The following is a 16,805-nucleotide window of genomic DNA, read 5'->3' on the forward strand; positions in this document are numbered from 1 at the left end:
CCCATTTGGCTTCAAGTCCGCTACAGGCATGTTGCACAAAATCCAGGGGCGGCTTGAGAGGGACAATGCTCCGTTGGAACCTTTAAGGACCGGCTTGTCTCTGACCTGATGTAATGTAATTGAACCCGCTTGAAGCGAAACTATTCTACTGCATCAATTCCTGACAAACAAAGGCTTTGGAAACGAAATCCCGTGTTTAAGCACAGAACTGATAACACACAGACATATTTTCAAATGTTTCCACTGAAACTAATTGAATGGTTATGGTATTCGTACAACAGAAAATAAATGGTGCGTTCCTGAGCCGCGCTGCAAACGACACGCGGAACAGATGATTTGGTTACTTTTCGGTTACTCCAGTTAGCATTCAGCACATAGTAAGCCCGAGTTAAGCGGCGGCAACACAAAAAACTGCTGAAGGTGTTCAAGCGTCGGCAGCGCTCACTCTGGTCGCTGCAGAGGCGACAGAGAAGTCGCCAAACACCTGTCAACTTCGTGAACCCGCACGTCTTCGTCTAGTTATTCACTTGTCGACTGACCTGGGCCGAGGTTCATTGCTCGCGGAGTCATCGCACCCACCGGGTGTCGCCATGTGGTTGCCACTTACCTCCCGCCGCAAACCTCACTGAACGGTGATTAAGTTTGTTCTTCTATTCAGTGGCGTCACGGTGATCAAATGAATTTGAGGGAAAGAAAAATACGTCTCGTCTTTCTCTTGGGTTACCGGGCAACCCGTGCACATTTTAGTAATTAATTTGGTATCACTAGAACCCCCCAGTGGTCGTCGTCTGCTTAGGGGCGGAGGACAGCTGCGGCCTGCTGTCGTACAGGGTACCTGCCATTACGCAGAGGTGTGCGCCGTTCACGCTGTCGAGTCATCGCGTTGGTGCGTGACCTTGTCCCGAAGGCCTTGTTCGCGAGCGTTGGAAGATAACGCAGCGCGATAGATTACGCGAGGCCGGCTCGATGGCGCTGCCACGGCCGCGCGCGGTGCATGTAACGATGTTGGCGGTTTGGAGGATGGAGGCTTACTTCGCACACACCAGCCTTTTATTTCAATTAGAATAGGGAAACTGTCTACTCCTAATATCTTGTCTCTGCCGACTGGTTTCCGCAACCGATCGACACTGCCACTTTGTGTCAAGGTTAGCCTTACTCAAGCCAACCCGACTCCTCTTTAAATGCCAGCAGACAATTGATGTCGCCGGCGTTCTCGAGGTGGCACCTCGGTGATCCGAGATGTGTCACCCTGTAGCGCGCTACCCTCGTATACCGAAGTAATTAGGTGGGCAGCAGCCTCGTCCTCTTCCAGGCACACCCTGCACAGAGTATTGTTCGCAACACCTAATGTAAACAGACGTTTGTTAAAAACACCACGCGCGGTAAAGATGGCTGCCACCAGGCGTAGCCAGGGTCGCAGCAACCGGAGCCGAGTGTTGGAGAGTCAGCAGCTTATTGTAGGCGTTGCCTCTTTTGCTTTACTCCAAAGATTCTCCATTCCTAAATGCCAGTACATTCTTACAACTGTTCGACGGTGACTACGACGCACTGGACATGTGCAGCTCTCGCTCTACGGCACTTGCCTCTTCTACAGATCCAAGTACCAAGCATGAGAGAGTAGCAGTCGCGTGGCCAGACGTTTCATTAACGACAGCCGTCAGATGTCCACCGCGAGGCATGGCCACAATGAGCGTTCAGCGCGGCCGCGGCCCGCAGCCGGGTACATTTCGCGAGCTCGACCGCCCGTCGTCGAGCTGGAGGTGGGTAGATGATTCATTCACTCGGACGGCCTCTAGAAGGTCTCGAACACGAACACTGATCGCGCTGCAATCAAAGCGGCCGCCGGACAATCGCGCGCCTGTAAAGATAACCACTTTATGACGTCTTGTTTATCATCGCAATGTTATGAATTGTGATTTACAGACGCGACGCGCTACGAACAAAGAAAGCAATAAAAATGGCTTTCAAAACACCGACGCGCCGCGCGCCGCGCCTGCGCCGTCACGTGCGCGCAGCGTCACCCCTGAAGAGGCGCTCCAGCCGATTCAATGAAGACTATTGACCTTTTCTCTTTCTGAGTCTATTCTCACTCTGACCGGCAATAACGGACTCCAATGGCTGAGGAGTTCGAGCGCGGAAGACGCTTTGCTTCAACCATGTTTACATAACTTAGCTTGCCGCCAGATTGGTTCACTTGATCCGGCGATATTGAGCTTCGCAGACAGTCTTCTTGGAGCGCTTTCTTTTCATTTCGAGGTGCATTTTTCAGCGACCTTACAATACGAGCGTGCTGTTTTCGTGACGAGTCATTTTGTTTTAATCAACAAAACTGGGCGCCGCTGCCAAATGGACAAAACTAAAATTGAAATTAAATCGAAATATGTTGTACAGTGCACAGTGCCACCAGCAATGCGCTTTCCGACCTCCCCTCGCGAGATTTTGTTGTTGCGGACAAATTCTGTTTTTGCCCGATTGCAGACGGCGGAGCGTTAAAGGCTCTAAACTTAACTGTTTCCAGTAACTGCGCAGCGGGTTCGCTCAGGAGTTTCGGCAGAAATCGTTACATTCCTTACTGCAGCCTGTTCACGAAGAGACGCTTGCGAGAGGAGAGCTCGATCGTGGCCCTCACTCGAGTCACGCTCAGTACTCGTGCACCGGGCCGCTCGGAGCACATGAAGGGCCGCGCCGCTAATGCGCTACACGCGCGCTGAAATGCTTTCCGTGTCGCGGCGCGCGGGGACTCTGCTGTTAATTAATTAAATGACTTGTTGTAATTAGCGCTTATCGGGCGCCGACGTGCGTCACGCCGCCCCGCGCGCCAACAAAGGGAAAGCCCAAAGTTCATGCAGCCTGCCTTCTGGCAGTCTTCATCTTGTCCGTTCACTATTCCGATTGCGATGTAAACTAAAAGGTATTTCCTGTTGCGCGCGCCGGCGGCGACCAAAAAACGAAATCTGACACTGTCTGTGCTGTCTGAGGAACTACGCATCTCCCTGTCAGGAAGTTTTCTTTTCCTCCCACAGTCCCTTGCACTGTACTATTTTGGTTAGCCCGCTCCGGGGTGTGCATTGTTCACGCTACCCTTAAAACCCTCGCGGGGTTACCAAGTCATTTTTACTGTGTGAACGAAACAAGTCCTACGGGCACGAAGTGATTCTCGATCAGAAGCCCGAACTAGAGCATTCCGTCGCTTCTCCGCGACGCGAACAGAGCAACGCTAACAGCACAAGATGTAGTGGCTGCGTGCTCGTAAAAATCCGAGCTCAATGTCGGTTCACGAAGACTCTGGAGCGTTTCCATGCAAACGAACTAATTCCGTAAAGACACGTCGCACAGCGCGCCGCGAGCAGCGCAAGCGCCGCCGGACTTGCGCCGTGTCGCTCACGCAGTGCGTCACATCTCTCTGCAGCGAAACTGCGGACCAAGGTTCTATTATCATTTCGAGGGCGGCACTAAATCATAATCTGAGTTAATAGATATTTTATTAAAATTGTACAAATAAATTACAACTGAAATACATCACGACCAAAGTTTTACAAAATATTTGGGAGCGCGGGCCGCGCGCCCGTGACGTCATGTCGCGACTTGCACGGCGTGTCGTTTGTGACGCCGGCGAGCGGTGACGCGGGTGGGCAGCTGCCCGCTGCTCGGGTCTGCACGCAGGTGGACAGCGCGTTCATCAGCAAATCTTCACGAATTGGTTCCGCGCAGTGCCCGCGGCGAGCGCGCGCCGCAAAGGAGCTGTTGACACTTATCGGCCGCATTACAAGCGCCTTATCTCGCGATAATTAAACCTAATCCGCTGGAAAAATTGTTCCTCGTCGTCGATACCGTGCGCGAAGCCCTAGCGCCCCGGCTTAAGGTCCAGTTTGGCCCGCGCCGCGCGCACTCGCAGAGCGCCCGGCGGAATTGACAGCATATAAAGGTATTGGCGGCTGTCCACCGCGACGCAGTCCGCCGCGCTCTCACAGCCCACAGTGATCTCCTTCCTCATAAGGAAGCAAGTGAAGTAACGGCCGCGACAAGCCTACGTGAAGCGACACGGTGCAGCGCAGCGCGACAGTGCAGCACAGCGCGATGCTCGGTGCGTATGCCCGGCCTCATTTCTCTTGCGAAGCGACGGAACCCTTTGTTAGAATAGTGCGCAAGTGTACAAATCCCCGGAAGCCGCTCAGCCGCCTCTCAGGGTCGCGCATCACAATAACGCTCCAACAAAACATTGGTCGGTCATATAGAAACGTTTCGAAAGTACCGCTCACACACATGCTCTTAACTTCCAGTGTTTGTGATTAGGTTCCGGGAAAAAAACCTGGAACGTACTGACCGTTGTCCGCATTCTCAATTACAATAATTACATCCATACAGGCTAACCACATAGTTAGGATCGCGGAGAGTCGCTGGCCGCGGGCGGCGGGCACCGCGGCGTCTATCGGCCGATGTCACGGCGACGACATATCGAACGTATAAACATTTGTTATTCTAAATTGTATTACGGTCTCAACTCAACTCCGTCGCTCTGTGGACAGTCACAAATTGTCAAAAGTTCGCTTCGCGGATCTCATTTTGGTAAACCGGAAATGTGTCCGTCCGCGGCCGGGCTCGTCCACGCGGCGGATTTGAACGCAGATTATTGATTTGGCTGCGAGTTATCGTTTCCGGCGCGGCTTAGCGCGTCCACGTCGGCGGGACGACGACGCTGATACGGAGCTTAATGTCTTTGCTTATCGCCTATTTTTTCATTCATCAGCTTAGATTTCGAATAGAATTCAAATAAAATAAATTCCTGACATATTGCGACTGTAGCTCCAAAATTATGAGCAGCACGCGTCGTCGTCGCCGCGAAGAAGAAGGCCGCGAGCTTAGCGGCCTCTGCTCATGTAACTTTCAATGAAAACAAACTTCTCCGTTAATAAAAATGATAAACAACAGTGCTCTGTATGTGTGCTGCAGTCCGCTTCAGTTGATAAGGCTCCACTGGGCATAGACACCCACACAAATTCCACCATCTCCACTGTTCCAAGTTCAAAGTACAGCACATGGCACCTGGTCCACACTATTGTCTTGGCAATAAACTCTTGTCACTGCTGCTTGCCTGCTGAAACCAAGGAGTTTGGTTCTCAGACAGACAAAAGCACCGGAAACAATGGTGATGCATCTCACATTATCTTCACATCTATGCACTCTCCACCCTCCAGATCCAATTCCTTGGCTGTTTGAGATCCTGAAAAGAGATTGCAATAATTTGATGACTACCTTACTAATGTTGTATTGCTAAGAGTTCTACAGTAAATCAATTACTGTTTTATCATATTCATACATTGTAAAAATCTATTTAGTATATACTCAAAGTTAAATGTGCCCAATATCTATTTCCCTGCATTTCATAGCCCAGCCAAATGCATGCCATAGAGAGACAGTGCTTCGGTCAGCCGCTTCAGTGTAATGTGCGCGCAGCAATGTGTCAACATTACAAAAACAAATTACATCACTTTAACAGCATGTACAGATGTAATGCAGTGTGCAAACATTCATTATGCAATCAAAGGCAAATTCCTGAACACCACCTGTGCCGGCGCCCCAACATGATGTACTATTATTGAATTTATAGTTTCAAGAAATATTAATATCTGTGATACTAATTGTCTCTACAACTGTTATAAAAAGACTTAGATGTAGCAATGAAAAGATTGGCTCTTTTGTTAATTTATAATGATTGAAGTGTAAGTCCCACCTGACACATTGTCCCCATCAAATTCAAACTTAAGCCTGTTCAGCGGCTGCTCCAGGTACTCTGCACACTTAATCATGGCCGATGACAATTTCTCATCATATCTCACCGCTAACTCTAAAGGCTTCTTCAAGTTTTGGCTCTGAAATTTAATCAGTATTTGATGCACACTGCTCGGACTCCCCGCCCTTGTGTCCTTGTGTTTACTTTGCACAAGTCCAGTGACCTGCTGGCTGATTACACCCCCCTCTATAAACTTTGCAATGTTGTACTGGATGGAGTCCGGAGTGTCATCCACATTCAGTATTCTATCATTGTACATGAACAACAGTTTGTCTTCGCTAACATTTTCTTTGTGTGCAAAGTGGAGGAACATTGTTTTTAGTTTTTGGTGCTTTCGGATTGGCAAGCTGCAGCACTCGCTGCTGCGCCAGCACACCTTCACCGACAGCTCCTCATTCTCTTCCAACAAGTCACAGTCTTCGATCATAATCACACTGTCACCCCCTGCGGCGCCGCCGAACAGCGTCTGTGCTTCTGACTGGTCCGGGTACTCGTCCGTGTTGCCCACGCTATAAGTCGGTACGCTGCAGGTCAGCACGCGCCCCACCGTCTGTCTTTTTTTTAGTCTTCTGCCTCTAGCGGTAGTGTTTGTTTCTTCAGTGTCAACAATGCTAATGGAATTACCTTTCCCGCTCCTGCCTCGACCGCGCCTGCCGTTTGCTCTGCCCCGCGCGGTCGAACGGGTCTGGCGCCTACAAGAAGCCAACAGCTTCTCTAACTTCTCGTCATCTTGACATTCGTCTGAATGTGGAGACCTATCCAGATCGGTTTCTGTACCGGCGCCGACACTGGGCTGTTGTTCTCGACATTTTGTCGCAGCGCTGTTTTCATTCGTGTTTACTTGGTCGGATTCATTCAACAAGTTGCAGCTCTCGATGCAGTCATCCTGGTATTTGTTCCTCAGAAGCTTCAGTTTTTTTGCTGCGTTACTATAACAATCCTCTTCGGAGTCGGACGAGGACAGCATTGCGTCTTGTGCACAATAAACACTTATGTATCGACTGACAGTTGCATTTTACAATGACATTGCACTGTATTGCCAGCTATGGATCACCATTTTATCTTATATTTATATATTATTATTTATGTCTGTGATCAGTAATGTGCTATTTATTTGTACTAACAAGCTATTATAAGAAAATATAAATAGTTCAAAGTAGATATTCACCGGTGACGAATTGTTCTATCAACGATGTACACTGAGATAACAGCATGGTATTAAAGGCGATATTGCCATTCTTAGAAAGAAATAGACAAGTATGCTTAGCGACTAGGTATAATTTAGTCTAATAACAAATGTTCGTTACGGTCTTTTACTTGTAAAACATTTTGGCTAGGATTTATTTGATTAAAGAAGCGATAACACTTTCTGAATAATTATTGTTAGCACGTTGCAACCAATCAACTAATATCAATCGGATACTTTTGCGAAATAAAAAAATGTCATTTTAGCCCTTCAGTCGCCATTATGCCTCTGATAATAGAATAAATACGAACATGCTGCTTTGATTGTTCAAATAGTATGCTACGGAGATTCACGAAGAACTTAATTGTAACAGAAAATATAAACCGTAGTTCGTTTGTGCCGGTTGGCGAAGTGATGTCGCGGCATTATGTTCCAAAGCAATCAGATAAATGTGTATATCGTATCGCGATAGTTCACGATTACAAGTGTTTCTGCGCAATCGCTCCCGCGATCTGCCAAAACGATTACATGCGTCTTGCGTTGCAATCTAATCAGACGATTACAAATATTTAAATGCGTATGTTATGTGCGATTTGCACTGATTTATTAATTTGTACATGTAATGTAATGTCAAAAATGATTAAAAATCAAATTTGCCAGTTAATTAAAAAGGTCATAGTTAAAGTTAGGCGATATGCTGTCCCGTCGGAGGTGGCTGTAACGCACGCCAGCTCGCTTTCCACCATCGAGTCAATCTCGAAAGCTCGACAAGTTGCCACATGCGCGTACGCCGCGCTACAACAACAATGAAACAACGAGACTAATAACGCGAAGGTCAAGAAGGTCCGCATTAGCATTTTTAATTTGTTTTTTGTTAAATTGTTCTCTCCTTCTGTTCGTCGTTTTTGAAGGAGGTTAAGGACATTTAAATGGAATTTGAAAAAGTCATTTTTTTTAAACAGACGAACCAGTAATATGAGTTTAACAAAGAGACATACGTACGATGCGTGGGCGAGTTGGAATTCATTAAAGAAATTCTCATATTAAAAGTTAGAAATAAACTTGCTGGTTAAAATAGGATTCGACGAAACGGGAGAGCTGTCGAGCAACAGATGGCCTTCGGTGCTCTGCTCTGAAGCCGCGTCACTATTTTCTTTATTTCCAAAGGTGAAAACCGACCTAAGTTTCCGGCTGTTGCGACTGAAATGCTTGACATGAATGAAGTGCTTTGAAAATTGGATTCAACGTCTGAAACTCTCTATTGAGACTATAAGAGTTTTTTCTAAAATTAAATTTATATTTTTTGTCAACCTTTAAGACAATGTCGTTTCCTTAAGATTGTCGTTATTGCTCTTATGCTACATAGCTGCCGTCGCGCGCGACAGTTCAAGGCTCAGCGCTATAGGCGCTATACACGTAGCTTTACATAAAAGATGCTAATTATTTTAGCAATATAAAATAAAGAGTATTTCATCGCTCGAGCGTCACGTTCTGCGCGTTTTATTTAAACTATTCATTGTTGCGGCTGCACGAGGAAAGCGGGACGGCGGGCTCGGAGGATTCTTGTAGAAGACAATATGGAAACTGCAAGCATCGGGCGCGGCAGCCCGGTGCACGCGCGACAGCCGCTGTGCGTGTAGTGACTGCACCCGCCGAGCGGGAACTACCTGACGATTTAAGTCCGAAGCCGAAATCTTGCAAAGGCTCTTGCGCGAAGTCGCCCCCCGGAACATCCACCTGAGCGGCCGCAATACCCTGGGAACCTTACGATCCAATCAATTAAACAATGCATCGGCCCGAGCACGAGTTCCTGGCAGCCCTCGGGCATAATTACAACAGAATATCCGCCTTTCGCTCTACTTCGTCCCGCGAAGCTGCCGGAGCCAACGAGCAAACGCCTTTTTCTGTCGAAAAAAGATCTCCGCGAGAGCCGAGTCCCGCGCACGCGCAGGCCATGCGTTCGCGGGAATCTTCGCGAATGATCACGAACTAATAAACGTTTATTACGTAAATTCATAGAAAAAGCGCATTCAAATTAAACGCGCAATTAAATATGAAATAAGTACCGCGCGCGTGTTTTTGCGCTCTGAGCGTTGTTAACATTCGAGCCTGAAATTTGCGTAAGCGCCATTGTCTCGCGCGGCCGAATCTTATTACCGAACGTGTAATTACCCCCCGCGCGTTCGTTCGCTCTTGCGAGCCGCGATCTTATCGGTTTTTTTTTACACCTTTTGGTTCGTCAAGCACGGGCTTCGCAAACTGTAAATAATAATTTTTTTAATCCGGCACAGCGCGTGGTCGGCGCGTGCCTGCCCAGACCTCCCCTCTAGTTGGGCTGCAGGCCGCAGTCGCGATGGCATCCAGGTCCTTCTTCTCCCGTGAGCTCCTATTCAAACTTGGTCGCCGCGTAATTATCCTGTAGCGGCCGCTACACCTCGCCGACGAAAAATATTTTTAAAGATATTTGTTTCAAACAGGCCAGGCCTCCAGCGTATGAAAAGTAACTAAAAGGTATATTACTCTACTATTGCTTCTTCCCATAGTATGATGGTCTCCACCTGCTGGTTCGTCTTCCTTAGGTTGTCTCCACTCAACGGCACCGAGCTTTCGGTTTGTTGCATTGTGCTGCAACTGCGTTGTTTCCGCTGCCACGTGTGCGTGGCCGACGGCGTCGCCACTAAGCGCGCCCAGCCCGCGGAGTATTCAGTAGCATTGGGCTGCCTCCTTTCGTCTCCGTTCCATGACTCTAACTTGTGTTCACTCTAAATTCTTCAAGCTTATGTCATTATATTTATTTTGTTTCCAATAGAAATACAGACGTGTCGATGCAGTTTGCGCGGCATCTTGCGTCAATTCCGTTGTTTCAGTTAACAAAACTAATTGAAACAGTAAGCGCGTAGTTTGCGTTTCATATTGTCGGCGGCGCGGCTGTATCTAATCCGTTGCCGCTCCGTCGTCAGATTGTCTGTTTGATTTGAGCTGTTGCTAATCGATCTTGATCTTGATGCGATTATTTGTTCGCCTTGATCGTCAGCCCGTTGACCGACCGTCCTGTTGCGAACAAAGCATCGCAGCGCGCTTTTTATTTTAACCTCTGATCTCGCAGAGCACTCCGCAGCAGATGGGCGCCGGTTCCTCTCAACCGACGTGACAATCGGACAGAGCGAACCGATTTACTTTTTTAAATTTATAGACGGGATATTCGGTTTGTTCGCGATAATTGTACTTTATAATTACGTTTGTTTACAAAGCATCGTCGCAATGTGGCGGCATCCCGGTAACGTTTTATCGCCAGCCCTGTCATCGACCGCCTGCCACACGACTCAGTTTTAGGTTATATATAATTCTCATATTTTCCTCCAAAGTAAAAGCATGGCGAAATCAAGCATGTGCACACCTAACTTTTCGTCTTTTCCACATAATGCGGGCAGGAGTTTCCTTTGAGTCCGTTACCCGAGGACTCCTAAAAATTATCTGCGGCGGATGCGAGTTATGGTTCTGCCGCTAAACACAATCCAGCCACTGTGCAGGTCCAACTCCTCACAGGAAATACGACACGACGCTACACGACTATTTTTGCTCTCCGCAACTCCGCCTGCGCTGCGGGGCAGAGGCAGACACGTCCACCTCCGCCCCGCAGCGCACTTGCGCACCCCTGAGCCGCCACCTCGGGACAGATTTCACCTCGGGATGGTCATGTAGGTTCCTTTTAGTTATGCCGTGGCTGACCAAGGCATTGTCACGAAATAGCAGAAACCAGTTTGGAGAGGTAACAAAAAGATTTACTACAACTAAATTCGGCTCAGCGGCGAAAGATACACCTCCCGCAGTGTCCCTAAGTTCTGTTACGATTTTCGACATAAAATCATCTGACACGGTACTGTCGATTGTCCACAGGGATACCGGTGGCCTGCTTCCTTTTGCTAGGCTGCGCCCTGGCAGAAACTTCAAACTCCACGGGAACACCAACCGCAAAGCCTGTCGACGTAACCACAACCACAGCGAAGCCTGCCAACACAACTACAACCACGGCAAAGCCTGTCAATGTAACCACTACTACTAAAGCTACCACCACAACTACCACTACCAAAGCTCCTCCAAGTGGCAACGATTCCATGGTAGAGGTCTACAAGCCATTCGAGGGCGTCGACCCCAATTCGCTGTCTTGCGATCCTCAAGGGCAGGTTAGAGTTCATTTTTATTCGAGCAATTATTGTTTATTAACCTCATGAAACTCAGGACTACGCGCACGAACACTTTGCGGCGCGTGCGCGTGCAGTGTCTCTGAAGTGGATTGAGATGGCGCGCCTCGCAGCGGTTCGTGCACCCGCAAGGCTGGCCCGCGGTGCGCAGACCGGCGGTCGGCGTCGCGACGTCGCTGCCCCACTAGCTCACGAGTCCCGTAACACGTTGCAGGTATTTCTGCTGCTGCCGCATTTCACCGACTGCACCAAGTTCTTCATGTGCGCGCATGGCGAGGAAGTGCTGTTCGTGTGCCCCGGCGGACTCTACTTTGACTTCGAGCTGCAGGTGAATATCCCTTTAAGTTAAGTCTTTATCCATGGAAGAATCGAGTTTATGATGACGAGTCGATGTTTTCTGATTTGATATCGAGTGTCGAAAAATGTCGGTCCCAAGAATCTTCGCAGCCTTACGAGCGTCCCGGTGCCGCGTGCAAGCGGGCGCGAAGCGCAAAGGAAAAAAGAAATAGCGTATTGTAACCCGGTGATAATATTATGTACAGGTTTGCAACTGGCCTCGCGACACCAAATGCATCCTGCGCGACCCGCCCGGCGACACCGACGTGGAGGGCTCCGGCGAGGAGAGCTTCGACTGGCTCTCCGACAACGCGGACAAGCCCTCGGACGGCAAGTACCACGCGGCTGCTGCCCAGCCGCTGACACTGCTGTACTTTCATTAAAAAAGCTAAAAGCCTATCTTGGAGTCCGTTCGGATTCTGATCGGCCATTTTGTGTAATATGTTTTTAAAAAACTTTTTTTGGTTTTCCTAGGCTCTGTGGTGAGCTTGACGGCTGAGGCGGTGCTGAACGCGGTGCGGCCAATGTCGCTGGAGACGCCGGCGCGCGTCCCGGGTCAGAACGTTATCCTCAACTGCCTCCGCGCAGACTCCGCCTCCCGGCACCTGCCGTACAAGTGAGTGTGACGCCGCGCTGCATGTTCACCACCCTTGCACCCAGACTCCAATACCTCCTACGCAGCTACTACTCCTAAGCTTTTGTGACGCGTGCCAAGTGCAAGTCCCGGCCTTACGCCAAACCAAACCACTGAAGCCTTGTAATTATTACAATTGGCATTGCATCACATGACCTGTGTGCGGCAGGGGCGACTGCCAGCGCTACTGGCGCTGCCGCAGCGGCGTGCCGCAGGTCGCCTACTGCAGCGACGGGCTGCTGTTCAACGAGCGCTCGCAGCAGTGTGACTTCGAGGCCAACGTGCAGTGCGAGCTGCGGCAGGAGGACGAGCTGCAGCGCGAGTTCATCGCCGTCAAGTAAACCGAACTTGTTGCCCCTCGATCCGCGGCCGCGTGGACGATTAGTGTTATATAAAGGACTTTAATCATGTTTCTGCTGGCAGAATATTTGTAGTTAAATATACAAAATGCATTATTTATTGATATAGTTGGCAGCGTCCATTCCGGGGGACGCAGGTCACATTGGAGGTTGTAAAATTAAGAACAACCTCTCATCAGTCCACGTGTGACGTAGTTTTGTGCGCCGGCGTCCGCTGTATTTGTAATCTGTGACATTTTAAATATATGGCGACATAACGTTAGCCGTGTTTTATTTAACACCTTAAGAACGCAAAGAAAGAGATAATATTTTTAATAACAAAGATATCTCTGTTCAATTGAATGTTAAAATGGATGCGCTTGATCCAGAACCACGATCACATTTAGTTTGCGCTTTGTATTTCGTTGGTGTGTTACGTAGGAGGGCAATGTCAATGAACCCGAGAACTCAAGTGCAACTTGTTTTGATTTCCGCTTTGTGAGGCGTGAACTTTCGCATACTCGCAGCTTCAGAAATGACCTGTGCCGCTGTGTACCACATAAAATCCGTGTCTACGTTGCTAATTTAGTAAGGCCACGAGGCGCCACCACACTCATCGCACCCTGCCCTCTGCCCAATCTCAGAGGAAATGAGTCGTCTTCTTCTCGCCCAAGGTAGTTTTTGGGATTGCATGCCGGGCCTTACCCCTCGGTGTCTTAACTGATCTCATCAAACTCCTACTGCCCAGATTCGGCCACCGGAGACAAAGTGCTCGAAACTTCGAGTACAGACAAGTACAAAGAGCTACGAGCTGCCCGCGGGCGGTCGCTTTGGTTCTGTGGTCGCCTGCAGTCTGAAAATATAGGACGCTGTGTTGTCCTTGGCTATCATTACAGCTATTGTGGTTCTCGACGCTGTCGCCCCCAACAGCGCTTTGCTGCGCTCCTCGCGTGATGTGGTCAGCGAGGTCTCGGGCCGCAGCCCTCAGCCTTCACCGCAAATAACAACTCTTCGACTAGGCGTCCGAAAGCAAACGTATGAGTTTTTTGCGTGGTTTTTTCTCCCACACATTTAGTACAGCGATTAGTAAACACTATTATTTCTATTAATATGTAGACATGTCTCGAAGGTCACGCCGGGTGTAGTCGGCGCAAATAAACGATGTATTAGAATTTTTTACTCTAAAGAGGAAACCTAGCCGTTGCCTGGTAGATCACTTAAACTGGGGGCGACCTCGGGGCTGCCCGCGTTGACTACTAACATACCAGACGACGCTCGCCGTTTCATTTGAGATATAAAGTACTTCGCTGTCGGCGCCGCGCTGTGCCCAGCGATGTACGTGTCGATCCGCATTTACTTAAGAACTCTGACACTACTTAAAAATGCTGTAAGCAGGTTCTATATGGATGTCAACTCGATTGTCTCGTCAGTGACAGCGCAACCTGACGCGCCGTGACACGCGCCGTGACGCGCCGTGACAAGGGCCGCGTAGGGCAACGCTTGGGCTCGATCAGCACTATTGAAGCAAAATGGGTGACAAACATGGCAAGCAGAAGGAGGTGGACTGCACCAAGCTGGCGCAGGCGCAGATGTTCGTGCAAGAAACCGACAATATGTTCGGCCTCAACTGGGTGGAGATCCTCTGCTACCCGTACATCCTATGCGGCAAGGTGTGGGAGTGCTGCGTGGGCATTCTCGCCAGCACCAACATCTGCCTCCTGTGCTGGCTCATCCTGCAGTTCATCATGTGCAAGCTGTCCATGGCGGGCAGCCCCGACCCCGTGCTGTTCCCTTACTATTTCTACATCTTCTGCCAGGTGGTTTTGATGAGCGTGGTGTTCGCCTGCCTCTGGTTCTTCTTCGGGCGGCCCGTCGTGTATCCGTACATGCTGGCCATCTACAACGACCTGATGGAGGTGCAGGTGCTCAACCGCACAAGCGCGCGTCGCATGGCGCTGCGCCGCTACTGCTTCCGCAAGAGCGAGATCTTCGAGACGAGCGCCGAGAGCGGCGGCGCCGCGCCCGCCGCGTCGCCCGCCGCCTACGCGGTCGCCTGCCTCTACCTTTACAACGCCTTCGACTAATACACCCTGTGCCGTACCACCGACTCTTATTTGGATCTCTTAAAATATAATTTATTTCCATTGCTCCATTCTGGCATTGGCTGTGCGATGCAGTTCACACAGCATGCCGATGTGATCGATATAGTAGTCACTTCCGCCCTGCGCTCTCGCCTTTAACAGAGTTGCGGGCGGCGGGATGCTCCCCGACGCGCTCCTCGTTAGATCTAACACAAGTGTGAATTGGCGACCGAAAGGGAGCCAGATAGTCTAAAGATTTTCAAATTAAAAATTAGCGACGTCCCGGGGCGCATCGCGTCACATGTCACAACTGTCATAATCACTAATGTAATGTACTGCTGCGCGCAGACCAGACGTCTGGTTGGCGCGAGCTCAGAGAGCTGAGAGATTGAGCAATATCAGTACAGCATAAAAACACACGTTATTACCAATGGTAACGAAGCCGTCAGCAAATATATCTTTTATACATCACTTTGATAATATGATTAATTCCCCCGGCGGGTGAGGTGGCGCGCAGCAAACACCGTGCGGGACTTTTCGCTTGTCTTGTTTCACACTGCGCAGAGGGCAGAGAACGCTTTGCCTGAAACTTCTATTAACTACTGTTTCACCAGATCGGAGCGCGGCCTGCGCGGACTTAGCCCTGCGCACGCGCGTGACTCCGTGGCGTGTGCTAATGCAACCGCTCGCGCATCGGCGGCCTGTCTGCGGGACAACAGCATACAATAAAAATAAATATTAAATATTATATGATGTGGCATTTGCCCCTCAATTCTAGGATGTTATCCATGTTTCTATACACTGCGTTATTGTCCGCGGGTGTAAAAGCTATAAAAGGGTAAGTACAGTACGTTCTCTGTAATGAATGCACGGTACACCGTGTTTAAAATCAATGCCTATAGTAAGAAAAATTGTTTTCACAATTCCGACTACTGCGTATTAAAATTGAATTTCATTATTTTCCTGCAGACCTTGTACAGCCAGATGCTATTGGCCTGGCATATTCCAATAGAAAATATAGGTTAATGTAATATATTTGAAAATGGTCAATTTATACAGGTCGTTAGGGAATAGGCGTAAAAGCTGTTTTGCTGATAAATAAATTATACACCCACCGCTGTAACACCTTGACACCTGTGATAAATCGCTGTTTATATGTTGGAACAAATATTTCTGGTGAACATCCGCCATGACAAGGCTTTATAATTTGCAGCGCGGGTCTCACGACGCTGCGCTGCAATTGCAGCAGCGGCGGTACAGCAACTTTAGAGCGCTTGCATTTCCGAATGCAGAGGAAGCCTACCTTCTAATGATTTTGTTTAATACTATTTATATCTTTTGTGCACACAACAGATACATAGTTTCAATTTCTCCCAGACAACCAGAACCTTTACAACCTGAGCAATTGTTTTCGTAAAATGATGGAAATTAAATTTTGAGAGCATGGTAACACCCAGATCGCGGGGAAACTGGGGGGATAGCGTGTCGACACGGCCGGGTTGCAGCCCCCGGCCGGGGTCTACTCGGGGTTAGTCTTTTGGTTCTCTAACTTGTTCCACTGAGTAGCTATTAGCGTGTAGGTATCGCGTACAGTAGACATATCGTCTTTATATAACTTACATTCCTTTTCTACTTCCGTCGTAACTTCTGAAATGAGACAATATGAAATAAGACAATAGTTGACAATTTAAAATTGCAGCAGACATCTGCGATGCATGGAGTGCAAAGTGAAGTGTCGAGCGCGCGTCGCCGGCTCGCTCGCGCAGCTAAACGACTCCTCAACCGGTTGTCGGGCGAGCTGTCGGGAGTCGTCTTTCCTGCTCCGTTTGCCATTGAAGCCAAGGTTCACTTCCGAGTTGACGCGTCAGCGCGGTCTGTTCAGGAAAAGCGCGTTGTACACTTTACAACTTTAAATGACGTCGCACGCGCGAGCACGCCGGCAATTAGTTGCGGTTGTAACGGTTATTGTAATAATAGCTGATGCCGATAAAACGCATCGGCGCCAATGAATCAAACAAACAATTTATGTATATAAGTACGTATTCGATTATCTAATATATCGAGGCGTTACAAATACGCGGTCGAAACCGGGCGCAGCGCACTGTCGCGGAAAAATAAACACTCCTGCATACATTTGTAGTTCAGGTGCAGGTCGTGCAAATGAAAATGATTATCATGAAAAAATAATCTACTGTACAGTTAGCTACGCTTAGTTTTTAATGTATTGTATAAAACTG

The 16,805-nt window shown here is 48.9% G+C and overlaps 2 protein-coding genes across 2 annotated transcripts; one reads left to right on the forward strand and one right to left on the reverse strand.

Moving 5' to 3' along the window:
* Positions 1–2,643: 2,643 nt before the first annotated feature.
* On the reverse strand, positions 2,644–6,837 carry Rad60 (DNA repair protein Rad60). The gene is made up of 2 exons (XM_068766191.1): positions 5,732–6,837; positions 2,644–5,221 (listed from the first exon to the last, which is right to left on the reverse strand). The coding sequence occupies exons 1-2, from the start codon at positions 6,756–6,758 to the stop codon at positions 5,157–5,159; spliced, it is 1,092 nt and encodes a 363-aa protein (XP_068622292.1). The 5' UTR covers positions 6,759–6,837; the 3' UTR covers positions 2,644–5,156.
* Positions 3,921–12,770, forward strand: LOC137923067 (probable chitinase 10). Its single transcript, XM_068766192.1, has 6 exons — positions 3,921–4,084; positions 10,875–11,161; positions 11,394–11,507; positions 11,722–11,845; positions 11,990–12,131; positions 12,319–12,770. Exons 1-6 carry the CDS (start codon positions 4,078–4,080, stop codon positions 12,488–12,490), a joined length of 846 nt encoding a protein of 281 aa, XP_068622293.1. The 5' UTR covers positions 3,921–4,077; the 3' UTR covers positions 12,491–12,770.
* Positions 12,771–16,805: the final 4,035 nt, after the last annotated feature.

The sequence above is a fragment of the Battus philenor genome, unplaced genomic scaffold (assembly GCF_028537555.1).
Source record: "Battus philenor isolate CCGP_79_NKW_IND1 unplaced genomic scaffold, ilBatPhil1.0.hap1 SCAF_20, whole genome shotgun sequence".
Taxonomy (NCBI): domain Eukaryota; kingdom Metazoa; phylum Arthropoda; class Insecta; order Lepidoptera; family Papilionidae; genus Battus; species Battus philenor.